Below are 27,545 nucleotides of genomic sequence, written 5' to 3'. Positions count from 1 at the left end.
TGAGTCTAAGTTTTGTATAATAAATAACTTGGCCAAGTCATGAGAGGAAAGTAACTACAACTATCTAGTCTTAAACCTCATCGAAGATCCAAGAAGGGAAATAATATTACTTGAGTAAGCAGGAAGTGCATTCAAGCAACTCCCAAACTGTGCAAGAAATGACAGAGACAACTGGCTACCTGACTATGTAGCCATTGGAACTGTTTCATGCCTGAAATATGGAAGACTTGTAGCTTAGGTTTAGAAAAGGCCTTGAATTCTGCAAACAGAATTTACCATTCTGAGGTGATCTTGGAAGACAAGAATGTTGAAAGAAATGTGGGTAATGGAGGCTAGCTCAGGAGATTTCAGAGGTGAGCAATGACTCAATAAGGAATTGGAGAAGAGACATTCATGTGATTTGGGGTGTGTGTGTGTGTAAAGAATATGGGTTCATTCTACCTATGCCCTTAGCACTTGAGGGGCTGGTCCTGAGCCCATTCCCGGGTGGACAAAATTCTCTAGTCGGGGAGAGCAGGACAAAGCATGGAGCAGAGCCCTGATGTGACGCCTCGGGGGACCTGCCCTCTCCGGCCACACCGCCTGCGGTCGCTTCGGGTCCCCGCCCCGACCGAGACTTCCGGACCGGGCGGGCCCTGCGGTAGAGGCAGTTTTGCTGGAGACATGGCGCTGCTGGGTCGTGCGCTCTTCGCTCGGGTGTGCCGCCTACCCCGCGACCCCGGTCCTCTGAGGGTAAGGCAGGGCGGGGTGGGTGAGAGGGCCCGGCTTGCTTCCACAAGGCGAAGGGTCCCGGGCGCAAGAAAGTGAGAAGACGGGGTTCCCGGGAGCAGGGAGTTGGAAAGAACGTGGGTGACCAAGGGCAGGGAAGTGGGGAAAGCCAGGGTTCCCGGGGCGCAGGCAGATAAAACAGGTCCGGGGCCTTGGGGTGCAGGGAGGTGAGAGATGCCAGGCAAGGAGAACTGTGCGGGGACAGGGGGTTCCAGGACGTGGGGGCGATGTGGGGAGAGAAGCCCCGGGGTCCCTGGACACAGGCAGATTAGGGGGTGAAGAAACAAAAACCAAACAAACAGACAAAAAGAGACAGGAACCTCCCATAAAGGAACTTTGATTTGTAAATAAGCGGGGACTGGGACAGAAGTAGGTTGGGTGATCTCTGGTTTGTCCAGTGTTAGGTTGGAAAATCGGAGGTGATTTTGGAAGGAGTCCTTTGACCTTTTACCCAGTTTTAGCATTGGCAAGCCTTTCGTGAAAGCTAGCCTGAAGGGCCTAGCTGTCAGTGCGGTGGGTAGGGAAGACAGTAGGTTAGCAGGTTGGTGCCCTTGCTGAAGAAGCTTCCTCTGAGCAGTGTTAACCTTTCACAAGCCCCCCATCCCCACGGCAGTGCCTTGTTTTTGTGGGTTGTGACAGGAATAACTTCATTTGTATAATGAATTTCACAAAGTCAAACAAAAGTCAAAACCCTGTGGAAGTTGGTTTTTACCGTCTACCATCGGATCCCAGGATCTGTTTGTCAGGTTTAGGCCCTTCTCCCCCAAATAAACCGCACAGTGTAGTACAGTAATTTGAAAAAACTCAAAACCTAAGCCACGTTCAGATCCTTCTGTTTCTCTCTCAAGCTTATATTGTTTCACTTGTCAACGTTTTCCCACCAAGTCTGCAAGGCAAATAAAATAAAAGTGAAGAAAATGGGGAGGAAAAGGACGAGGAAGAAAAAGAAAAAAAGCAGCAGTATTTCAAGGCAATCCTTGCCTCTAACTTGGTTAAAAATCAAGCTAAAAAGCAGAATTTCCTTATCCAAGTAGAAAAGTCAGGGCGCCACTTGTTAACCTCATACTCCCTTTGAGAGCGATAGACAGGCCTGTAGTATTGCTTTAGAAAATTGTGGGGTGGTGTGAAAGACCAGAGTACTGGGGGCAGCAAGGTGGGAATGGCCGGGAGTCCCAGGGGTGCAGAGAAGCAAGGAGGGAGAATGTGGGTCAGATGTAGGCTGGAAGGGACCCCCAGAAGTGAAGGTGGGAAAGGCCGGGAGCCCCAGGGGTGCAGAGAAGCAAAGAGGGAGAATGGGAGTCAGACGCAGACTAGAACAGGCTCCAAAAATGAAAGAGGGAGTAGGTGTGATGATTTCAACTCGGGGAACCTTCTGGAAAGTGGTCTGTGTGCTGCTAGCGTTGTGTTTAAAGACAACACAGTATTGTAAAGACCAACAGAACCCCAGTGTTCCTTTCCCGAGAACGGATCCTTTTGGTTCCCTCAACGATATTGTTAGGATTGCAGCACCGGGAGTCACAGACCAGCAAGTGGGAGGCTGAAACAGGCGGATTTTTGTGAGTTTGAGGCCAGTCTGGTTCACACAGTGAGAGACAGCTAGTGCTGCAGAAAAAAAAAAACCTGTCTCAAAACAAAACAAAACAAAGCAAAACAAACAAGCAAACAAACAAACAAGCAATCCTCCCTAAGGTTCTGAGTTATTAGAGGTGTCTCTCTCCTTGACACATGAAGGCTGAAGATGGAATCCTGTGGGAAAGGAATGACAACATCTGTGGACTGGGAGCTGCCAAGAAACATCATGTTTTTGAGAGTAAAAATAAGATATTATAGCTCAAACCTTTTGTGTGAGAGAAATGTTTCCATTGCCACAAGCACTATCTGTGAACACTTTTAGAATGAACCTTGACCTAGGTGGGCCTCAATTCCATCCAATAAATAGCTTGGCCTAGGGCTGTGTCTTTGAGATTAAAAAAAAAAAAAAAGCCGGGCGGTGGTGGCGCACGCCTTTAATCCCAGCACTCGGAGGCAGAGGCAGGCGGATCTCTGTGAGTTCCAAGACAAGAGCTACAAGAGCTAGTTCCAGGACAGGCTCTAAAAAAAAAGCTGCAGAGAAACCCTGTCTCGAAAAACCAAAAAAAAAGAAAAAAAAAAAGAAAAAAAAAAGGCCTTGCTCTTAGTTTATTTCATTCTCCAGAGAAAACATTTAATCATTTGTTTACCATAAAATGTAATTGTGGGGCTCTCTTCAGAGAGACTCCCTGGTTGAAAGGCAAGCATGCATTCAGTATGGAAATAGATTCATTTGTGTTTATGGAGCGATGGTTAGTAACTCATGATAGGCTTTGAAATACCTTTAGTGCAAGGAGAGTGGGTGTAACAAGGAACTAGAATCAGAAGGCAGTGCGGTTGTGTCTTGTAGTAAGGTTAAATTCACCTCAGTGAAACCAGGTGTATTACAATGTGTGGATGAACAAAACTGCACCCAGGCAGAGACGGCTGCCTGGAGGAGGAGGGTCCTGAAACTGGCTTTTGAATCAGAGGTCAGATTGTTTCAGGCCAGTGATTTCAACCTAGGGCTGGAGAGGTGGCTCAGTGCTTGCTCTTTCTCGGAGGACTGGTTTGTTTTTCCAGCACTCACACTGGGTAGTCAGAACCACCCGTAAGTACATCTCCAGGGGACCTGACACCCGCTTCTGTCTTTGGTGGGGACCTGTCCTGTCTTAGTTACTGTTCTACTGCTGTGAAGAGACACCGTGACCAAGCCAACTCATAAAAGAAAGCGTTTAATTGGGGGCTTGCTTACAGTTTTAAAAGTTAATTCATTATTATAATGGCAGGGAGCATGGTGGCACACATGGCAGGAACGGTGCTGGAGAGGTAGATGAGAGTTCCTCATCTGGGCCCACAGCCAGGAGAGAAAGAGAGAGAGAGAGAGAGAGAGAGAGAGAGAGAGAGAGAGAGAGAGAGAGAGAGAGAGAGAGAGAGAGAGAAAACTTGTCATTGGCTTTTGAAACCACACTTACTCTGACAAAGGCCACACCTCCTAATCCTTATATTCCTTTCAAATAGTTAGTGATGATTAAGTATTCAAATATATGAGCCTGTAAGGGCCATTCTTATTCAAACCACCACAGCACCTGTACAAATTTGTATATGTTGTCTGAGGTTTCTGTCCTGCCCGGTTCCTGCAGTTGTTAAATCCCAAAGAAATCACACAGAGGTTTACATAGTTATAAACTGATTGGCCCATTATCTTAGGCTCTTCTTATTAACTAATTCTTATAATTTATATTAGCCCATTGTTCTTGTCTATGTTAGCCACGTGGCTTGGTGGTACCTTTTTTGGCAAGGCAGTCACATCTTGCTTCCTCTGTGGCTGGGTAACGACTCCAGACTGAGACTTCCTTATTCTCCAAATTCTCATTGCCCCGCCTCCACTTCCTGCATCCCACCTATACTTCCTGCCTGGCTACTGGCCAATCAGTGTTTATTTAAAATATAATTGACAGGGTACAGACCGTTGTCCTACAGCATACGTGTACATATAAACACACACATAAATTAAAAAACATTGAAAGATAGTTTCATCCTGAAGAATAGTATGTATCAACAAGGGGAAGGTCTTTGACCATTCTTGCAAATTCAAATGATCTGATGTAGTGCAGTTTGTGCCGCAGGATGTGGAAAGAGGTACTGGAGGGTCTTGATCTTGGTCTAAGGATATCGTGGTAACATCCAGTCCATTTTAGAGCTCGGTGTCCTTGATGTTGGGGAGCTTCAGTAGAAATGCTGTCTCTTTCTTCCATTCTGAAAAAGACAACCCCCCAAATATCAGTTTCTTGTTTATTAATTTTAAATGCTTATTTATCTTTATTTCATGTGTATGAATGTCTTAACTTCATGTATGTCTATGCTCCCGATGCCTACAAAGGCCAGAAGAGGCCGTTGGTTTCGCTATGACTGGAGTTACAGATGGTTCCAGTTATCCATCAGGTGCTGGGAGCCAAACCCAGGCCTTTGACATCTCTTTATGCTGAACCATCTCTCCAGCCCTCATGTGTAATAGTTTTGGGGGCTGGCTTTTGCTGTGTAGTCCAAAGTAGCCTCAGATTCATAGAGATTCTTCTAACACTTGAGAGTGCTAGGTTTACAGTCATGTGCATCTTGCATCTGTGAGTATCTCTTTTTTGAGTTTAGGGTTTTTTCTAAGATCTGCTATGCCTGCTGACTAGGCTTCCCGAATCAGGCATACTTACCACCTCTGGATGGGGTTCCAGTGCTACGGGGCAGCGAGGTCCCAAGAGGAGATAGGTCATAGAAGTTTCTGCTTAATGATTATCTTCACAGTTTACCAGACAAATAAAGCAGCCCTGCAGAAACTGCTTGCCTAAGAGCAGAAGGGAGTTTCAAAACTGCCCCCCAAATGCCTTAATGTTCTAGGCAAGAGAGTAGCCTGTGTGTGGGTTCAGAACGGAGGTGATTGGTGTAGCGTGAAGAGGTAGCTGTAGGTACTGGGCAACTGTGGCTCCCTTAAAGGACTTAGAGCTTCTCCCGAAGGCAGTGGGGGAGCGGTGGTGACAAAAGCGGAGGCCAATTGTCAGCCTTGGCTAATCTTCCCAGAAGGGAGTTGATGCAGCGTCAGGAAATGCGTGGCTGCGGATGTAGAGACTGGAAGTGGAATATGGTGTCCAGGAGATAGAGTGAGAGGCATAGGGAGGAGCTAGGGGCTGACGGGAAGGAAGGAAGATTGGGCTGCTCGGAAGGGGTCGTCAGGTGCCATCAACACTGTCAAGGGGAAGGTAGCTTCGCTGACTGAAGGAAAGGGAAAGTCAGAGTAGAAGGGGTGACCTGAAGGCGGTATTAGTAACAGTGCAGGGTGGACCCGAACGTTTGAACGTGTTGTGTGGTGATGACGAAGCTCGGTTTTCTCGTCAGCCCCTGAGGTCATGCCGGCAAAGGAAACAGTCACTGTGAGGGCGAGGAGGGTGGAAAGAGCTGTCACTCCTGAAAGTGAGCAGACCCAGCCCCCCAACTCTAGGTAGTTAAGTTACCTGTGTGGGGATGAGGAGTTAGTTCGGTCGAGGGAGGTGCCCCACTCTGGGGCTGGGCTGGAGCCATGGTAGGAAGCAATTCATGAAAGAAAGGGAGGCAGTGAACAGTCTTTTTATTTGGGGGTGGGGGGGGCTCAGCCCTCTTTCCCTGAGAGTCAGTTTAAAGGGAGATAAAGCAGAGTGAGGGCCCAGAGGACTGACTGACGGTGCTGTGTGAGACGGGTTCCTCTTCGCTTTGTGTAGCTCGGGAAGCCACTGGGGCAGCCAAGGAGAAAAGGATTGTGGTCCTTTCCTGAGATCTCAAGAGAGCCACACGGAGAGGGCTGGGGTGAGCAGATGCTGGAGGCCTGAGACTGTAAAAGGACAACACAGAGACGGCCACCAGCATCTGAGCGACGTGGGATATGAGCAGTGGATGGAGGAGAGGCCGTGTGAGCCCAGACCCGTTCCCCGTTGCTGGGAGGAGGAAAAGGTGCTGCCCTTTCCCTTCGACCCGACTTTGATTCTCCTGTTGTAAACACTTGCTAAGCCTTAGATATCCCCACTGCACTCTGGGTGCAGCCCTGACCCCTCCTACCCATAGCAATATCCTACCTCCATTCTATGCCATTCTGTAACACACACCAAGATTTAATATACTGTATATATTTCTCTTAATTTGTTCATCCCTTTCCTCAAAATTAACCTCACCAAGGATAGAATAGTGCACCTTTTCTTTTTCTGGCCATCGCTATGTTGTCGTTACCTAGAATAGTTTAGGCCAGGGGTTCTGATTGTTGGTTAGATAATGAGAGTCATGTTACTCTTGGCTAAAGTAATAAGGAGCCAAGAACAGATGTCTCAAGGGAAGGCAGGAATGAAGACTCCAGTGGAGCACGCTCCCTAATTCGTCTCTGTTTCATCTTCTTTTCATATGCAGCACTGGGAAACATCTTGGTCTGCATCTAACTGCAGACAGATAAGAGCTGTAATAACGGTAGAAGCACACCCTGTTGTACGGACTAATGACTTTCCCCAGGACTTTGGTTCATTGCTATGAGATGTGCCATTACTCAGAAATGAAATTTCTGCTTTGCTCCTGGCAACTGCGTGATTCAGCCTAGCCTTTGGAGCTTGGAGTCCAGCAATGCATTTTCTTGTATGTCCAGGCTAGTTGCTGTGGCAACAAGATCTGAGCTCCCCAGAAGCTCAGCCTCCTGGTACCCTGTGTAGTGCTCTGTTATAAATGATAGAATGGGTAGGGATGCTCAGGTGATACACACAGTTACAGAGTGCGCTTCTCCTAGCCTGTGAAGAGCTGGGGGGGGGGGGTGGTCACAGAGTTTGGGCCATTTAGTTCTTTACACTTGTAGGGTCATGGTTGGCATTTCGGTTGCTGGGGCAGTTCTTACTCTCCAAGAACCTTGCTTTCTACACTGGAACATGCAGAAGAGCTGCCCTTCCTGCTAAGAAATGTAGGTGCTATACTGAAAAGGTTGTCTGGACACTAAAAGGACATGTGGCTGGTACAGACAAGCATGTTCTAGCAACCGGACAAAACCTGAAAGTGTCAGCGGAAGACTCATTATATGCAGACAATCCAGGGAGTGCTTTGGAAGCATAAAGATACACATTTTCACATCTTTTGAAATATATGGTTGGCCAGTTTTTTACCAAACTGATGTAATATGACAGCAATCTGCACAAACTCCTACTTCTGTGTGAATCTGAGCAAGAGTAAATTGTCTCTAAAGATACTCACCTGACACAAACCAGCCGACACTCAGCCCCTGCCCCTTTCCCTAAAAGAACCATGGCAGAAGTTCATTGTCCACAATGGAGCTCATAGCCAAGTGGTAAAGGCAGAGCACTTCAAATATGGTGCTGTCTTTACGAACTGTTTCTGTGTTCCTTGTTTTAGCATGGTTTCCAACTGAGACCTTCCTGTGTTGTATGCTTGCACACATGATTCAATCGTATGTTAGATACTCGAATGAAATACCATCTAATGAATATGGAATACTCAAGCAGCATTAACCTGTGTCTATCTTGTTAGTCTGTTTCTGATAGTTGACTACAAAGAGTAGTTTCTTGTGGATTGGTCCAGAAACTTTTGGGTTTGTGTCAACACATAGGAAGATAGCCTCTTCTGAGAAATATAGTAGAGATTCTGCATCACCGTCTTTGTGCCCTTCTTTTAACACACGACGCTTTACCCTGTTGGTATTCAACAGGCATTGATGAGCAATTGGACAAACTTCGGCTACGTTTGCCTTCAGCAAGTGAGTTTGCATCCTTCTTTCAGTGGGTAGTAGGTCCATTCTTTATGAATGGCTTTGGCTATTTTGAGCCTGTTGTAGTTCTGTATCAATTTTAAGAAAATATCATCAACTTTTGTAAAAAGTAAAATAGGAGTTTGATAAGTATATAATTTGTTTTCAAGGCTGGTACTAGAACTCCAGACCTTGAGCATGCTAGGCAAAATGCCCTACCACTCAACTGCACCTTTGGCTCCTTCACGCTTGTCTTTGAACAGAATGCCCCTTCTTCACTGTCTACCTAATAAGTGGATAAATTTTTGAAAGTCAAGTAACTCCATCTAAGGGTATTACATGTAACATTGTGATCTGTGTTGCCAAATTGCTCTCCAGAGAAGTAGGCACCAGTGGGAAGGGAAATGTTGACACTTTCACCTGGTTTTGACTGGCCATTCTACTAAGTTGAAAGAGTAGTTCAGGTTAAAGAAAAAGTAGAGCCAAGGCTAGGCGGTGAGAGTTCGTGGAAAGCTTTAGGAATGCTGCAGCAGTAGTAAGTATGGATTTTATTGTTGAAGCTGGTATGAAATAGCTTTAGAAAAGCAAACTGTGGTCCCCTTACAATGTGACTGGCTTCAAAGACCTGAATCAGTCCCCAGAACCTATGTAAAATTGGGTCAGGTAGTCCATACAATCCCAGTGTTGGGGTGGCTGTGGTGGGAGGACTCCTGGGACATGCTGGCCATCCAGTCTAGCCCAAGCAACAATTTACAGGTCAATGATGGATCCTGTTCCAAAGATATAGTGGATAACAACTGAGGAGTGATACTCAGAGCTGATCTTTGGCACACACGTGTGCACTTTCTCTCGAATTCACACACACACACACACACACAAAGGAGAGAGAGAGAGAGAGAGAGAGAGAGAGAGAGAGAGAGAGAGAGAGAGAGAGAGAGAGAGAGAGAGAGAGAGAGAGAGAGGCAAAATTAAAGTGTGTCATTTTGTCTTTTTGATTCTGGATGTGTCCATGCTTGTAAGGTATGAGGATTGATTGTGGAAGCTTGATCAACAGCCGTGATGTTGGCGGTGAAATGTTTGAGACAATAATTAAATATTGAGCCATTCAGTCTCACAACTTCCCTGTGAAAATCAATTGCTTGATGAATTTTACAGATTTGAAACTGAGTATTTCTGTTTTTTTTTTTTTTTGTTTTTTGGTTTTTTTTTTGGTTTTTCAAGACAGGGTTTCTCTGCAGCTTTAGAGCCTGTCCTGGAACTAGCTCCTGTAGACCAGGCTGGTCTCGAACTCACAGAGATCCGCCTGCCTCTGCCTCCCGAGTGCTGGGATTAAAGGCGTGCGCCACCACCGCCCAGCGAAACTGAGTATTTCTGAAGTAACATGTTTAAGTATTACTTTTAAAAGGTATTTTACATTGACTGCCAGAAGCTTATTTGTGGTGCAAAAAGCAAAACAACACCAATAATGTCCTCTACAAAAATCTCAAATTTGTCTCACTTCTTCTTGTATTGATGATAAGGTTTTGTTTAGACAAGGGGTCATCTCTCAGATGCCACAGAGCCCTGCCCGAAGGCCCTGTAAATGAAAACAGCCACCCAGTGAAAGGGGCACACTTAGCCTATAAGACTGGAGTCTGGACAGACAGCAACACTTACCACAGGTGGGCATGGATCAGGGTTGTACCTACTCATGTCATCTTTGTATGACTTCTGAGTTCTACGTGATGATCTTGATGTTGACTCAAAGTTTCGAGACTTGATGCCTAGCTTCATTTGGCCTAAGATTACCAACACATGTATATTTTAGTTAACCTACTTACTTTAGGTTAGCAAAAATCATTATTAAACAGTTTAGGTATGAATCTCATCTATGGTTTTTAATCCCTTAGGGAAAGGACAAAGACAATACTTTTTTAGAATTGCCGCTTGAGGATAAGTGTGAACACCCCTGGTGTACACACTGGGTGTGATATGGGAGGCTGATGAGTACGGGAGTGGGAGGAGGTGAGAACCGATCTCCCTAAGACAGATTTAGAGCTCAAACTAATAAGTTGGCAATTTCCTAAATATAAAGACTTTAGGAAGTTTTTAAAATTTCAAGACACCAAGGATCTACAAGGAAACCAATGCTGATGAGAAAGGTGTTATTTGTAAGTAAAGAAAAAAGAAACCTCAATTCTAAATAAACCACATGTAGAAAAATCACAATGCAAGATCTGAAGATCATTCGAGGCCTATTTATGTCCCATCTACTTTTCATAATTCAGAAGGAAGTGGCCAGATGCAGGTTTGAGGTCTTTAGGGCTTTGCCTTGTAGAAAGATGCACAGTCAGACCGTGGTCCTGTGAGACCCAGTCCCCTTGTGAGTCTCAATAGACAACTTGTGATTAGGCCAAGAGGTGGCCGACTTCATGCCCACACACACGCTGTCAGTCATCAGAGGATGGTGTCAGTTATTATAGCAAGTCAGTGTTTTCCCTTGCAGCAGTAGGAAAGGAATTCATAAGATTATTATCAATCAGGTCATGTGAATTTACTAAGACATGCTTCATTAACACAGTAGGTTGGCTATGATCGAACAAAACCCTTTTACCTTTGTATGCTTCCTTTGCCAGTTAGAAGGCTGATAAAATGCTTCTAAATATATTTTAGATGCTTTTGTAAAAATAATTAATTATCCTTCACAAAGCTTCAAATTTCCTCTACAAATTCATCCCCAAATAAATAAAGATTCACGGTAGAGCCTTGCGAACACTGCAGTGCATTTTCTCATTATTCCAGATAGTGACAAATTTGCCAGCCCACTTGTGCTGATTTCCTGATTCGTCATCTTAATGGTGTCGTTGTGGAGGTGGATGGGAGTCTTAAGCAAATGTTCCATTTATGGAGAGAAAGATAACTGCAGGTTGCTTGGATCGTTCTGTCACAGCAAAAGGATCCAGAGGGGGAAAAGCGAGTGCTGTCAATATGATGATAGAATTATCGTGAAGATGAGACATCACCAGATTTGCAGACGTTGATGTTGGGTGATGATTTTTTCCTGATTATGAAATAAGATCATATTTGCTCAGTAGATTTTAGAAAAGTTATTCATAACCCCATCCCTTAGTGATAATAACCAAGTACAGGGATACTCTGAAGCCAGACACATCTTGGGTTTGAGTCATCTTTACTTCTTATTTTATTTATTATAGAACTTTTAAATTTTTTATTTATGCATTGTGTGACTGTATGCCACGTATTGGGGGTACTTATGTGCAGATGGTTGCTTGGAGTTGGGGTTACAGGCGGTTAGGAGCCGAATGATGTTGGGTGCTGGAACTGAACTTAGGTTCTTTGGGAGTACAGTAAAGGAACTTAACTACTGAGTAATCTCTCCAGCTCCCTTACTATTATTTTAAAAAGTAGATCATTTGGCCTTTTAGAGTATCAACCTCTTAATATGCATAAATGAGCATGACAGCAGAATTTACACGGTAGCTGTTGTCTACAGAATCTACACTGTAGCTATTGTCTACAGAATCTACACTGTAGCTGTTGTCTACAGAATCTACACTGTAGCTGTTGTCTACAGAATCTACACTGTAGCTATTGTCTACAGAATCTACGCTGTAGCTGTTGTCTACAGAATCTACACTGTAGCTATTGTCTACAGAATCTATGCTGTAGCTGTTGTCTACAGAATCTATGCTGTAGCTGTTGTCTACAGAATCTACACTGTAGCTGTTGTCTACAGAATCTACACTGTAGCTGTTGTCTACAGAAAGGCGGCTACACTGCAGCTGTTGTCTGTGTCCTAACTGCATTTTTATGGAGACCAGGTGGCTTCTGACTGGCTATGTATTCGAAGATGACCCTGAACTTTTAATCCTTAAGCCTTTACCTCAGTGGTACCACAAGTGCGCACTATCAAACCCAGTGTATAGTGCTGGGCATTGAATCCAGGGTTTTACACAAACAAGGCAGTGCTCTGACAACGGAGCTACCTGCATCCTCACCCCCAAACACTGATTCTTACTTGTAATTAAGAAAATCATAAATATTAATACAATATATATTAGTATAATAGTATATCGACTTAATATCACATCATAAGTGCTGTCTTGTATAAATTCAGTTGAACACCTTATTTTAGTCTGCTCACAATTCTGAATTATTTTTTGGGGGGTAAATTTGTAGATACCATGGGTCAACTGATTACAGCTATAAATCATACAGAAAGACTCTAGCACGCAATGATAGATCTAGAATTTTGGTCTTGCCAACAAGGCCTATCTGATGGAGAAATATCACGTCCATCTTAAGAGAAACTTAGAGGGAAGCCAGAGGAGTGTGCCAGGGTGTTATAGGAGCAGGCCCCAGAGCCTGCCAGCCTGTGTTTGAATTTGGTCCTGCAACTTTGTCAATGTTCATAACCTCTGTGAGTCTTTGCTAGGCAATGGGGTAAAAGTAATAGCTATTTCAAGTCTGGTGTTTACATGGTTTGTTATCTAATTGTAGACCATAGTAATCACTAAGTGAAGCTTGATTTTTCTGTATGTGTTTTTTTAAATTTGTTTTAATTTTCTGTTTATTAATGTTTTGCCTGCATGTATGTCTGTGTGAGGGTGTCAAAAACCATGGAATAAGAATTACATACAGGTGTAAGATGGGAATTAAACCCAGGTCCCTTGGAAGAGAAACCAGTGCTCTTAACTACTCGAGCCAAACTTAAAGTTTGTTTTTATAATTACAATGTGTGAGAATAGCAGTACTTTTCACAAGTATTTGATTTTTAAACTGTGAAATATAAAACTAAGCAAAAGAAATATGTTTTGAGTTAATTTGAATTATTTACTTACTCTTCCTTTTAAATATAGCCGGAGTAGGAATTTTAAAATAACTGTCTTCAGTAATTCAAAGACAGAATGTGGCTTGTGCATCTAAATTCTTTTCTTTTGGTTAATGGGTTGTCCTTGAACTTGTGATCCTCCTGCCTCAGCCTCCTGAATGGCCATGATCACAGGTGTGTGCTACTTACCTGGCTCTTTGTTTTTCAAGACAGGGTTTTTCTGTGTAGCCCTGGCTGTTCTGGAACTCAGAGATCAGCCTGCCTCTGTCTCTCAAGTACTGGGATTACAGGTGTGCACCACCCCTGCTTGGCAAGACTTTTATACTTGAATGTAAACATCACATCTGCAAAGATAATGCCACCATTTACTCCAGAGCACTATGCACTGTCTACTGTGACTTCCGTTCTTTAAGTACTACTGTGTTTATTTTATTTACGAGGACTAGTGACATCCTAACAATGTTCGTCAGTCTCATTTTATGAATGAAAAAAATGGAGACAAAAGGAAGTTTAAAAACTTGCTTATGTTTATATGACTATGGAGTAATTTCTTTTATGTGTTGTTTCTGTCCTGGAGTCCATGATTTTTAAATCACCTCATTATAATACTTAATAATTATATTCACTTAGTATATTTATTCAGAAAAATTGTTTAAATGCAATAATGATGGATAGTTAGAAGATTTCATCTCTTTTGTAAATATACAGGTATCCACTCATTTTTTTTCTTTTAGTTTTTCAGTTATGGAACAAAAACACTGTATCAAAGCATTGATGCTCCCCAGTCTAAATTCTTCCAGCCGCGTTTAAAGCCCATGCTACCACCTAATACTTTTCAAGGAAAAGTGGCTTTCATTACCGGAGGAGGCACCGGCCTTGGCAAGGCAATGACAACTTTTCTGTCCAGCCTGGGTGCCCAGTGTGTGATAGCCAGCAGGTAAGTGTCACTTGAGGGTCTGTGAAGAAACCATCTGTGTCACAGTATCAGAAACAGTATTCCAGGGCTATTTAATTTCATCTTATATAAAACATTCTGTAGATTGATTGAAAACATCTTCCTGGAAAAATCCAGTTGCAATTTGAGATGTAAAAATAGTAACAACTGGGAAACTGCTGTTTGCAGTTTTCGTTTTCTGAATATGAAGGCGAAGTTCTAAAGGACCAAATTGAGGTGGTTTTGATTTCTGTTGGGTTCCTTATCTTTCTTACTAATTCAGTTGGTGATTAACGTCATGCCAGAATAATGGATACAACCCTTAGGGTTGCTTTAAGATGGACAAGAATTTCAAAATGCATATTATGGTGAACATAAAACCACACAGGCACAAGTTCTTACGTAGGTATATCTTGGTGCCATCCTTCTGTGGACTCTTTGTTTAACTAGGCAAGGATGTGTTTCATTTGTTTAAGTTGTGGAATATTGCTATGTGAAGGTGTGTTTCATCTGTTTATGCTTTGTTAACAATGTAAAGCTGTGTTATATTTGTTTATGCTGTCTTTGTTAACAATGTAAAGATGTGTTATATTTGTTTATGTTGCATTTGTTAACAATGTAAAGATGTGTTACATTTGTTTATGTTGCATTTGTTAACAATGTAAAGATGTGTAACATTTGTTTATGCTGTCTTTGTTAACAATGTAAAAATGTGTTACATTTGTTTATGCTACATTTGTTTAATTATGTAAATATGTGTTTTCCTTTCACCTTGCCTGCCTAAGGCATCTGATTGGTCTAATAAAGAGGTGAATGGCCAATAGCTAGACAGAGAAGGGATAGGTGGGGCTGGCAGGCAGAGAGAACAAGTAGGTGGAGAAATCTAGACTTGAGAGAAAAAGGAGAGAATGAGGGAGAAAGAGAGGGATACGCCCTGGGCCAAAAGCCAGGAAGTCAACAGCCAGCCAGCTAGCCAGCCAGCCATGGACACAGAAGGAAAGTAAGATATACATAGAGAGAAGGAAAGAAAGAGAGAAAGAAAGAAAGAAAGAAAAAAGGAAGGAAGCTTAAAAGCCCTGAGGCAAAATATACATGAAGAGAATGAAGAGAAACAGGTTAAGTTATAAGAGCTACCAAGAAACTAGCCTAAGCTAAGGCTGAGCATTCATAACTAGTAATAAGTCTCCATGTTATGATTTGGGAGCTGGTTGGTGGCCCAAAAGAAAAAAATCTAGTATACCATCTTACTATGAAATCTGGACCTTTAAGAACTTTGCTCAAGTAGCCACCTAAGTGACTGTTAGTATTTCATTCACAGATGTAATAGGCTAGAGCATTCATTATGTTCTTAAGGTAATATTTTTGAGAGTTTTGAAATACCTCTTTCGCTTTAATGCTAAACAGTCCACATTCATGGTTTGTGTTTTGTGTTTCTTTCAAGGATATAAGATTGAACACAGGGTTATCCAAACTCATAAAATTAATCTGAAACCTGTGTGGACTATAACAGCGATAAAGTTCTTCGGTTGAAGAATGAACATAATGATTCTAATCAAGGAAACAATTTAAAGGGATAAGTAAGCAGGTGTGACTGCACATACCTTAACCCTAGCCCACGGGAGGTCGAGGCAGGAGGGTGAGGAATTCAAGGTCACTGTCTAGTGCTTAGGGAATTGGAGATTGGTCTGGACTTCCTGAATTCCTGTTTCCAAACCAAATCAAACCAAAACCCTCCACATAATTTGAAATATAAACATGCTAAAGTTAGAACTAATTCTGTAAATTAGTTTCAAATATATGAAAATTATTTCAACTTAATTTTAAAAAATGAAATCAACTTGATTTTTCTGTAAGTACAATTTTCACACTTTAACAGAAATGCTTTTCTTTAAACTGCCATTTCTCTCTGTTCTTAAAAAGGAAAGTATAATATGAGAGCTGTTTAGAACTCATGTTTCCTGTGTTTATTTCTAGGAATATTGATGTTTTGAAAGCTACTGCGGAAGAGATTTCTTCTCAGACTGGGAATAAGGTAGATGGAAAAGGAGCTCTTTAAATTTGATGTGCGGATGATAATGTTTACATAGTTTCTTTGTAGTTCTGGTTTAGGAAGCCTGGAAATGTCTGAGTTCTTTCTTCTGCTCTCATTCATTGTGCAGGTGCACGCAATCCGGTGTGATGTACGGGATCCTGAGATGGTGAACAACACCGTGCTGGAGCTGATCCAAGTGGCAGGGCTTCCTGATGTAAGCATCATGGGATTGAAGCTTTTCATAGGCCTGAGAACACCATCAGGACACACAGAGGGAATGAGCTGTTGATGTCAGTGAGAGCCAGGGCGGGAAATGCCTGGGCTTAAAGCAGAGCAAAGGTTAAGTGAACTGCTCTCCCTTCACCCTACGGGACTACCTAGAGAACACATTTGTAATTGTAGAACAAACTTGATTTCACTTTATTTAATGATATTATACAATAACAAGAGTAGAGTTGTAGCTGATTAATTGGGTTTGCCTTTTCTAATTATGATCAGTGTCTCTCAGTAGAGGAGATTGGCACAAAATGGGGAAGTCATGAGGAATCCCACATTTCTGCTATCTAGACCTTAGAGGTATTGACTACTTTGCTGCTACTTGATTAGAGAAAAGCTATTTCTTCCCATTGTCTCAAAGAGAACACTTTTCTCTGATAAAAGCTACTTCAGAGAGCCCTGTAGTCCTGAAGCTACTGCAGAGCCCATCAGACTGCTCCCTGGGAGAAAGGGAATGACCACCAGTGAAGAAGTCCACTACCAAAAATTAGAGGACAGTGTAATTTAAAGGCTCATTTTGGGGATTTCGTATGTGGGTGGAAGTTGGGATAGGAATTTCCTCTCCAAGAAGCCCAAGCCGGCCTGAACTTCGTGTGTATCCCAGGCTGGCTTTCCATTGTCTCAGTCCTCTTGTCTTATCTTTCCTGTTGCTGTCATTACCAGTCCGTACCAACACAGCTGCCTCAGAGGCCTCCCATGATTAGTGAAGCAAAGTGTAGTGACACGGGACACACCCTTCCCTACCTCCGTAGTCTCTAGAGTCTATGCTAATTTAAAGATAGGACTCAGGGATTCTGAGATTAGGAAATTACAGGTCAGACTCAAGAAACATAAAACCAAGTGAATCTCATGGGATTGCTTTGTCACTGACTGGGACATTCAGATATACTTTCTAATGCTTTGCTGTAGTCAGAGGCTGCTTGTTCATTTCCCGGCTGCCCAGACCCGAAATAATCACATAGAAACTGCATTAATTAAAACACTGCTCAGCCTATTAGCTCAGGATTCTTGTTTACTAACTCTTACATCTTAAATTAATCCATTCCTATTATTTTGTAGTTTACCATGAGGTTCGTGGTTTACTGGTAAGATTTCAGGGCAGGCGTCTTTCTCCTTTGGCAGCTACATGGCTTCATTTGACTCTGCCTTCTTTTCCCCTCTATCTCTGCTTGGAATTCCTGCCGTGCCCTACTCTGTGCTGCCATAGGCCCAAAGAAGCTTCTTTATTAGCCAATGATAATAAAACATATTCACAGCATACAAAGGGGAATCCCACATCAATTTTGCTTGACTTATTTTAGGTGGTGATAAACAACGCAGCAGGGAACTTTATTTCTCCCAGTGAAAGACTATCTCCTAATGCTTGGAAGGCTATAACTGACATTGTTCTCAATGGCACAGCCTATGTGACTCTAGAAATTGGGAAGCAGCTCATTAAAGCACAGAAAGGTATGTCTATCTATTCCTCCTGTGATCATTGCGCACATTCTCTGCCGAGTCTGGGCTAAGCCCTGCATCCCTCCAGATGTAAACAGACAGTCTGAACTTGCACACCTCACAGTTGCTAAGATCCATGTTTACCAGAGGTTGTGGTGTAAGTCATAGTGAATGCAGGTTTCAAGGGATCCGGGAACTCTGAGACGGGAGTGACAGCTTCTTACTGTAGCCTGTGATTAAATCCAGAAATAAGATGCATTTGAGATTGGTTTTCAAAAAATGTACGAACAGAGAAAGAGGACGAAGAGTCAGGATCATCCCTGGATAGAGGCCTGGTGGAGGGGAAGGGCAGATGTATTTAGAGACCAACAGAGAGTTGGATGTGGGCAGAGAAGGGGAGAGAGGAGACAGGAAAGAGTTGTGGGGAAGAGGCTTGATGTGTAACTGGGAAGTCTAGATGTCCATCAGTTATCTTGTGAAGAACAGTGATGTAATGGGAAATGCCACTGACTCCGTCGTGGGCTGGGACGTTTAGCATATGGGAAGATGGCTGTGGGTGGTAAGGCAGGCGAAGTCTCGAAACTGACAGCAGCATGACTTAACTACAGGAAGGCTTTTGACTGGGCTCAGTAGTTTTGATGAAGGTGACGTCTTTGAGACAGCAAACTCTGGAGAGACCTAGAACACTGCTGAAAGACTGGATTTAAATGGATGTTATTAGAACATTTTTGTCATAACTGTGAACCAACTCCTTTATTAAAATTTATGGCTATATAGATAGAAAATGTGTAATGCCTGTTTCTATAAACAAACACAAACATGGGGCAGGGGCAGGAAATCGCTAGAGCTAGGTGCTTTGTTTACTAGATTCTTACCACAACTTTATGGAGTAGACCTTGGGCAGTGGGCCTTCTGAAGCAGAGGTGTGCAGCATTGCGCCTCTGAATAATCTAGGGTCAGATTGAAGCTCAGGGCTTTTTCTCAGAGTAGGTAGAGCACACGACCAAGGCCCTGGGCTATCAGCGTCTGGAGTGTGTGTGTGTGTGTGTGTGTCTGTGTGTGTGTGTGTGTGTGTGTGTGTGTATGAGAATGTTATACCTGACCTTTGTTCCCTCTCTGGTTCAGAAACTTTTGTCTGTGAGGTTCAATTTCTTCTCCCCAGTGTGGGTAATTCACAAACTGGCTTGAACAGGGATGATCAAAGAAACAGAGCAGTGAACAGGATTATAGAAAGGTACAGCTTTTTAGAAGATGCTAATACTCTCCATCCTTTCCCCAGCAGCCAGCGCAACCCTCTCTCCCCATTTCCATTGTAGCAAAGTGGACATGATTTGGGTGAGGACTTTTGGGACCCTGTTATTTTATTTACTGATTTATTTTTTCCCTGAGAGAAAGACTTGGGAGGAGAGACAGCGTTGTGGATTGACTCTGTGTGCCTGCCCTTACTTTTTGTCTCCCCTGTCTTGTTGGCTATGCGGGTTTCTTTTCTCTCTACTTCCTGATCCTCACCCTCTCCTCCTTCTGTAGGTCCTCCATGTTTGGTTCTCTCTGTTTCTTTCTGTCTCCACGATCACACTCTTTCTCTGCTTCATGATCTTTTATCTCTTCCCTTGCTCATCTTCGGGATCCTTGGTTTTCTGACAGACTCACTCCTCATTATTGTCTTTCATTTTAACCCAGACTTCTGTCTATTTTTACCCATCACACTGGATTAAAATTCTATGGGCTTCATTATAAATGTATTAGGTAAGACTTTTTAAAAGATGGAAGCCCATTTCTATCCTTCCAAGACTCCTGTCAGTTGAGGCAGTGTCCTGACAGTTGGTGTTCTGGGCAGGAGAAGCTTGGTACTGTGGGTCTAACCTGGTACTGGATGAGCAGTTGAGGCTCTCAAAAGCTCATGATCTCAAGCATAGAAATTTGGGTTAGCCTAGATGTTGGTTCATGGGGGAAGCAATGCATGTAATCCTCCACCAAAAATATGTAGGAATCCAACATCTAGGAAGACAACCTAGGGATGTCATGGGGTAGTCGTCTACTGATGATGAAGGCACCAGCTTTGGGTGCACTGTGGCTTCCTAAGGGGCAAAGGGGGGCACAGTAGGTGGCTGAGGGTAAAGACCAGAGTAGCTAGAGTTGGCAGCACAGCTGGTGGTGATGCCAAGTTGACAGCTTGTCCCTGTATTGTACCTGGGCCACTAGATCTCCACGCTCTTTGCTTTCCCACAAGGAGATTTTGGAGACAAACTTATTTTCAGAGATCTGAGAGGCCGAGTTTGATCTGTCAGAACTGTGAGAATGGCTGACATAACCCTGCTTCTTCTTTTTTTTTTTTTTTGGTTTTTCGAGACAGGGTTTCCCTGTAGTTTCTAGAGCCTGTCCTGGAACTAGCTCTTGTAGACCTGGCTGGCCTGGAACTCAGAGATCCGCCTGCCTCTGCCTCCCGAGTGTTGGGATTAAAGGCGTGCGCCACCACCGCCCGGCTATAACCCTGCTTCTTCACGCGCTGGGCAGGACAGTCCATCCTCCTCCTCCACCCCACGCTCCTGGGCTGAGCTACATGTTGTTTCTGTTCTCACATATGATGACAGAAAGAAACTTTGTGTGGAGGAGAAGAACGGACAGAAGTGTGCTTCAAAATGCTTTCTTTGTGGTCCTTCTCTCTTTCCTCCCGGAGTTTGGAGACGCTGTCTTATTAGGTAGCCCAGGCTATCCTGCAACTCTTGCTCATCTTGAAAGTGTGGGGATTATAGGTGTGCACCCCCTTTACCCCACTCACAAATACAGAGTATTTGTAAGAGTAATTAAAATGTTTTGTAAAACATACAAGTATATTTTATTCTTTTATAATACTAAACTTACAGCTTCTTCCTATCTAGTGTTCTATCTTTGTAAGAAGAAGTAGAAAATCTGTTTTCTCTTCTCACAACCTAGTGTCCTCTTCCAACTTTCTGTTCCCTCAAGTTACTGAGACTCTACCATGCCCCAAATGCAGTTGGTACTTATGTGTATGGTGTCATTTTCACTCTAACTTTATGCAGTCAATTTAAGAAATAAAGAAACAAGAAAACATTCTTCCTGTTTTCCTGCATACTTACCATTTCTGATATGTAATTCTTTAGACCGTCTGGATTTCTGTCTAGTATTAATTTTATTTAGCCTCAAGGCTTTCTTTAAATTCCTTCTGATTCCGATTAGGGGCTATGAATTCTCTCTGCACTCGTGTATCAGAAGACAGCACCTGTTTAAGGATAAGATTTTTGATTCAGAATCTTAAAGGTGTCACTGTCTTCCGTGTGGTCCCTGACAAGGGCTGGGTGAGGACAGTTACCTTTGCGGCCTTCCTTGCCCTCTCCTAGGGGTTTGTTGCTTCCTATTATACTTTCTGCCTTCAATTTTTCCCTCTTGCCATTTGTTTGCCTCCTAGGAATTTCACTTGCCAGTTTTTACCAAATTTGATTTATTTCAGTCTATGTTCTTCCTTTCAGAACTCCGGTTGCACATACATCATGCTAGAGGGTCCCACAGCCACTTGATGTTCTGATCCTTTGTCTGTTTTTAACTGGCCCCCTGTGACCTTAGTATTGGATAGTTTTTATTGTCTTGTCTTCACGGATGATCTTCTACACTGATTTAATTTTAAAATTTCAGATATTACACTTTTGTTATAGATGTTGTTTCTATTTTTATATTTTAAATTATTTTTAGAATTTCATTCATTTATTTGTGTTTGAGTATACATGAAAAAGAGGCCACTTGTTTGTTTCCTGGCCACCCATACTCCCGAAATAACCACACAGAAACTGTATTAATTAAATCACTGCTTGGCCCATTAGCTCTATCTTCTTATTGGCTAACTTTTACATCTTAATTTAACCCATTTCTATTAATTTGTGTATCGCCATGTGACTGTGGCTTACTGGGTAAAGTTCAGGCTTCTGTCTCTAGTGGGGCACCATGACTTCTCCTAAACTCTACCCTCCTCCCAGCATTTAGTTTTCCCTGCCAAGCTCTACTCTACCCTATCACAGGCCTAAGACAGTTTCCTTATTAATCAATGGTATTCACAACATACAGAGGGGAATCCAACATCATATGCACATATTTTTGCAAGTGCGTGGACGTGGTCTGTAGTGAGTACATGGGGTCAGAGACCAACTTTCAGAACCAGTTTTTCTCTCTTTCTTCTGTGTGGTTTGTAGGGCTTGAACTCTCATTCTCAGGTTTGGATAACACACTCCTTTACCCAAAGGCCCATATTTAGCCTTCTTTGAGCTTCTTTAACATGTTTTCTTTTAAATCTTGTATCAGGTTTGTAATACTGTTATAAAGGTCCTCGTGTGCTATTTGTATCTTCTGGTCATTTTTGTGCCCCTTCCATTAATGGTTTGTCCTCATGTTTCTAACTTGGTGTAAGTTTTAAGTTTTCCTTTGAAGAGTGTTGAGCCTTTAGGAAGCAGTGCATACCATCATTCTGCATCTCATCTTTGAAGTTTATGCGGGCTTAGGTGTGATTTCCCTGAGCTGACTGCAGAAAGTCTTGTGTCTCCCCAACCCTCTGTGAGGTCTCCATACACCGTTCAGCTCACAGCTGCACTGGCAGCGGCTCTTGGCCAGATTCTGTGGCTGCTTGCCCTCAGTACACAACCCGAGGAGCATCAGCGCATGCTCAGGGAGACTCTGTGAAAAGCAGCTGGGCCCTGTTCCTCTGTACATTCCTTCTCGGAGTTGCTTCTCACTCCAGAATTCTAAAATGATGCTAGGCTTATCGTGTTGGGACAACAGTCCTTCTCTACCTGCCGTAAGGTGTCCGGCAATGACAGTACCAGTATCAGTCTCTTGAACAGTTAGGATGTTTATATGATGAGTCTGCCATAGTCCTTGATAACTTTTAGTTCTGATCTCCTCATATTGAAGTAGTGCTTGCCTACGGGATGAGTCTCTTGATTTGGGTCTTTGATTGACGTTCCAGGCACAGGTGAGTGCAGACTGGCCACCTCAAAGCCAGTCAGACCAGGAGCAAGGTGTCACACTTCTCTCAGGCTCCTCTTTCAAGGATAAGGACTAGTGACTTAACAACAAGAACAAGCCTTCTGGCTCTTGTGACTCCTTTTTGCACAGGACCCAGCTTTGGTTCGGCGGGCTTCTTTGATAGGGTCTGATGTAGCTGCATTGTTGGTAACATGCCCTTTCACTCCCCAGGAGCTGCATTTCTTGCTATCACTACCATCTATGCTGAGAGCGGATCAGGCTTCGTAGTGCCAAGTTCTTCAGCTAAATCAGGCGTGGAAGCCATGAATAAGTGAGCATTACTGTGTTAATTGTGTTGCTGAAAATAGATCAAAGTTCTCAGGTCTCCATCCGGAGAAAGGTAAAAGAGGCTGATTTGGAGCGGACCATGTTTGATCACATGTTCCCGTGCCACAGGACTGGTTTTACTGACCTGGACTCTGACTGATGCTCTCAGACTATTTTAATAGGCACCCTGTAGTTTTGTGAAGCTCACTGACTTTTATCTGTTCCAAAGTTACAGTGTCTTAAGGTCGTCATTATGTTACACACATTCTCCTTTCATAAACCTCTCAGGAGGGAATGTTTTCCTGAGTTTTATACCAAAACCAGTTGCTCTTCTGAGCAATCAATATGCTGTTCTCATGGGCACTGCAGACTCCATGACCAGGGTCATGGTAGGAGGATGCCAATTTGGCATTATATACAACACTTTGAGGGGTTGTGTGCTGAAAATGGGTTTCTTTACACAGCCCCCTGTGCTGGAACTCACTCTGTAGACCAGGCTGGTATCACAGAGGTCCACCTGCACCCCAAGTGCTGAGAGTAAAGGTGTGCACATCTTAACGTGTTGCTCTTAGCTCCATTTTGGCTCCATTATGCTTCCTCGTCTGCTTTGGCCCATCCCCCTTCTTCCTTCTGTCTTCCTTGTTTGCATTATTTCCATCTTTTAAGGTAACTTAAATCTTCCTTTGAAACCATGTTAAGTACATACACATACAAATATACACACAAAAAACACACCAGTGCCATCTATCAAATATGATCATGTTGAACAACAGATGTCAAGTGTATTTCTAAACAGGCCGCCGCAAGGTCCCATGCTTGCTCTTGGGATTGTGTTTTGGTTTAAGGCATCCAAGGTTTTGTTTGAGTCTTATTTCCTTGGAAGCTCTATAACAGTTACGATGAAGCCTCGTTAAACAAGGCTGTGTCAATCATTTAAACCTGTGTAATCCATGTCTTCCTCAGGTGGTAAACCTGTGATGCCTCCTGCAGACACTGTGATGCAGTGCACAAGCTGTACAGTAGCGGCCTTTGTAAATGCACGCCAGGGCTGCAGCCGGTGTAGGAACGAGTGCAAAGCTCTCGTGTAAACCCAGCTGACTTTGAACTCATAGAAATCCACCTATCTGGGTCTCCCGAGTGCTGGGATTAAGGGTCTGTGCCACTGTGCCTGGCATATTAGATCTCTTGAAATCTGCAGACGACGGTAGGTGTCGTGACTAAGGACATTAAGACGTTAAGTGTTAGGTTGTGTAGTAGAGGAGGTAAGGATGCAGTCTAGATTACCAGCGTGACCCTGAGGAAAGGTTCAGTCTTTCTGGGTCTCGGTTACCGGCCTGTTTGTAATGCTCTTCCCTGTGGGTGTGTGACTCCTGGCCAGCAGTGACTGCGTAGTGTAATCCTGGGCAGTCTTGTCTGAACATGCAGCGCAGTAGTTTACAGTGTGCTGTGATTAGCTCTTAGGAGACGTGGAGTAAATGTGGAACGCAATTTACTATTTCATCGCCTTTGATTTTTAGGTCTCTTGCAGCTGAGTGGAGCAGATATGGGATGCGATTCAATATAATTCAGCCGGGGCCTATAAAAACCAAAGTAAGTTTTATTTGACATATTATAACACTGTGACTGATTAAAGAGTCAAACAGTGGTGGATGCGTTCTGACTGCTGTGTGGGGACTTTTCAGGGATGCCTGGATCAGAAGCTCTTGTAGGGAAGGAGTGAGTGGGACTGGAATGAATATCTATCTATCTATCTATCTATCTATCTATCTATCTATCTATCTATCTATCTATCTATCTATCTATCTATCATCTATCTATCCATCTATCTATCATCTATCTATCTATCTATCATCTATCTATCCATCTATCTATCTATCATCTATCTATCTATCTATCATCTATCTATCCATCTATCTATCTATCATCTATCTATCTATCTATAATATATAATAGTATTAATATAACATATATTATACTATATATATTATGTATTATATATACACAATGCATAATTTATATGTTTATATACGATTATATATTATATATTACACACACACACAGAAACACACACACACACACACACACACACACACATATATATGTCTAATAAAACTAACGGGAAAATAACTGAAAGACAAAGCACACAGTTTGCATTGTCTCTGTTGCACACTGTCCCAGAAGAACTATAGTCCTAGGGTCACGGAGGCTTCTCTGCTGCAGTCCAGTGACTAGACTTCCTCTGCTTCATGCATTTATTTGCCTTGTATTTCTTGATTATTTTTTAATTTTTGGATTTGTTCAGTTTTACTTTATATGCAGGTTTCTGTGTGTGTCTGCCTGCATGTACATCTGTGTACCACTCACATGCTTGGTGCCACAGAGGTCAGAAGACGGCAGTAAAGTCCCTGCAACTGTAGTTAGGGATGGCTGTGAACCACCCCGTAGGAGCTTAGATTGAGCCGGGTCCTCTGTAGGAGCAACAAGGGCGTGTAACTGCTGAGCCATCTCTTCGGTCCCCTCATTGAATTTTTTGGGTGCCCCCCGTATACAAAGGCATTGTGAGAGCTTTCGTGTCAGAGCGCTTCCCAAGAAGAGAAGCTTGGAGTGGAGACGTGGGGATAGGGGTTATACCCGATGTTAAAGAGAGAAAAAGCTGAAGCCCAGAACTTTCCTGGTGAGATTAGTCTCTGCGACTTTGCTTTGGGAGACCTGCAGGCTCACCGGGCCCCTCTAGGGGGAGCCCTCTCACCTGTGTTAGGAGGAAATCCATCGCATAGACGCAGGTCTAAAAGAGAAGGAACCGTCATTTTTATGAGTCGGTGAACACCGAACTCACCTTGCTGAGTTCCACACCTCAGGCACAGAGTAGAGACTCGCCAATGTAATTGCTGCTTCCCTTTTCTCAGATGGAGTTGGCGTTAGTAGCTCTTGTTTTACCTTTTCTATGAGAGAAGAAAGGAAGTTCTCTTTAAACATTTCATATTTGAATCACTTTTTTAGAATTTACTCAATGAAATAACAGTCCCACTGTCTCCACCGTACAGAGTAATCTCAGAGTTCTTTTGGGTGTATTGTTTGTTCACTTGATTTTTAAAAAAATAACAAATTTATTTTATGTGCCTTGGTATGAAGCTGTCAGATCCCCTGGAATTGGAGTTACAGTTGTGAGCTGCCATGTGGGTGCTGGGAATTGAACCCCAGTCATCTGAAAGAACAGCCAGTGCTCTTAACTGCTGAGCCATCTCTCCAGGCCCTGCTCATTCGATTTTTAGGAATGACTTGCCGAGATAGGAGAAACGAAAAACTCACATAATTGCATTCTTGATAGATATTTTTCTTTTAAAGGGTGCATTCAGGTAAAATGACCAGTTTTGACAGACAGTAACTGTGGAAGACCTTGGTGACATTCTTTATACAGCATCTAAGGTGTGAATAACACACTATAGTACAAGTTGTATTTTATATAAAATTGAGAAATTAAAGACATCTACACACATGCACACATGCAAACACACACATGCAGACACACACTAACTTAATTTTTCTTTTTTATTGCTAAGGGTGCCTTTAGCCGTTTGGACCCAACTGGAAGATTTGAGAAAGACATGATCGAAAGGATTCCCTGTGGTCGGCTGGGGACTGTGGAGGAACTTGCAAATCTAGCCACTTTCCTGTGCAGTGATTATGCGTCTTGGATTAATGGGGCGGTAGGCATTGCTGCATTTCTTTACTTTTGGGGGTGTGTCGGGAGCCCTATTTTGGAATCAGACCTAATAATGCTAAACATAAATATGATTTAAAAATATTTAGTTAGCTGTAAATCAGATAAAATATTTATGCATTATTCATCTTAAACATTCCTTCCTTCCTTCCTTGATATATTAATTTTATTAAGTTCAAGTTGCCTCGGTGGATATTGTTTAAAGATGATGTTTAAATTAGGTCAAATTTTGTGGACAGAGCATTCTAACCAGAACAAATAGATTGAGATTATACCTCAGATCTTTCGTTTGAAATTTGAGCTTTGATTGAAGCTAACCCAAGAGACTTCATTAATTTCGGGTTTGAGGGTGGATGATGGTTGAGAGATTTCTCAAAAGGCGTGAAAGGGTTTGTGGTATCTCTTTCAGGTCATTAGATTTGATGGTGGAGAGGAAGTATTCCTGTCGGGTGAATTCAACTCTCTCAAGAAGGTAATGTATTTGGTTCATACATGACTACAAGCCAGGATACTGGGCTTTACATTGTGTGTAGAGCCAATGAAATTGACATCTTTCCCTCTGTCAGGTCACCAAGGAGGAGTGGGACATAATTGAAGGGCTCGTCAGGAAGACAAAAGGCTCCTAAGATGGTTTCGTCTTTCCCTGGGACAAGAGGGATGAAGACGATGCATATGGACCATGGTTGTTTACTTGTTTTTAGGGTTAATAAACGTTTGCTTAGATGATTTCTGTAGTTCCAGGGATCGAACTCAGGGTGTCTGGTATGCAAGAGTGCTACCTCTGAGCTGCACCTGAGCCTTCATCAATGGTTGGACAGTCATTGAGTGCACGTGATGTGCCAGATCGGGGTGGTCACTGTGTACTGAAGGATAAAATGGGCAGGGTATCTTTTCTTTAAAACTTGACAGAAGCAAAAAGGAGTAAAAATTTCTTTTTAAAAATTA

General features: G+C 42.9%; 1 protein-coding gene across 1 annotated transcript; it reads left to right on the top strand.

Moving 5' to 3' along the window:
• The first annotated feature begins 576 nt into the window (after positions 1–576).
• Positions 577–27,545, top strand: Decr1 (2,4-dienoyl-CoA reductase 1). Its single transcript, XM_038346949.1, has 10 exons — positions 577–732; positions 13,637–13,839; positions 15,811–15,868; positions 15,996–16,082; positions 17,446–17,593; positions 22,784–22,883; positions 24,397–24,469; positions 26,440–26,586; positions 27,010–27,072; positions 27,167–27,545. The coding sequence occupies exons 1-10, from the start codon at positions 664–666 to the stop codon at positions 27,224–27,226; spliced, it is 1,008 nt and encodes a 335-aa protein (XP_038202877.1). The 5' UTR covers positions 577–663; the 3' UTR covers positions 27,227–27,545.

Source organism: Arvicola amphibius, chromosome 11, assembly GCF_903992535.2.
Source record: "Arvicola amphibius chromosome 11, mArvAmp1.2, whole genome shotgun sequence".
Taxonomy (NCBI): Eukaryota; Metazoa; Chordata; class Mammalia; order Rodentia; family Cricetidae; genus Arvicola; species Arvicola amphibius.
Note: the sequence above shows the minus strand (reverse complement) of the source record. Positions and strands in the feature narration are given on the sequence as shown.

Bases quoted from the DNA above. Each gene is read 5' to 3' on its own strand.
- Decr1 (XM_038346949.1), top strand. From the start codon at position 664: ATGGCGCTGCTGGGTCGTGCGCTCTTCGCTCGGGTGTGCCGCCTACCC. The intron at 17,594-22,783 runs GTATGTCTATCT...TTCACTCCCCAG, and splicing joins GCTCATTAAAGCACAGAAAG to GAGCTGCATTTCTTGCTATC. The intron at 22,884-24,396 runs GTGAGCATTACT...TTTGATTTTTAG, and splicing joins GGCGTGGAAGCCATGAATAA to GTCTCTTGCAGCTGAGTGGA.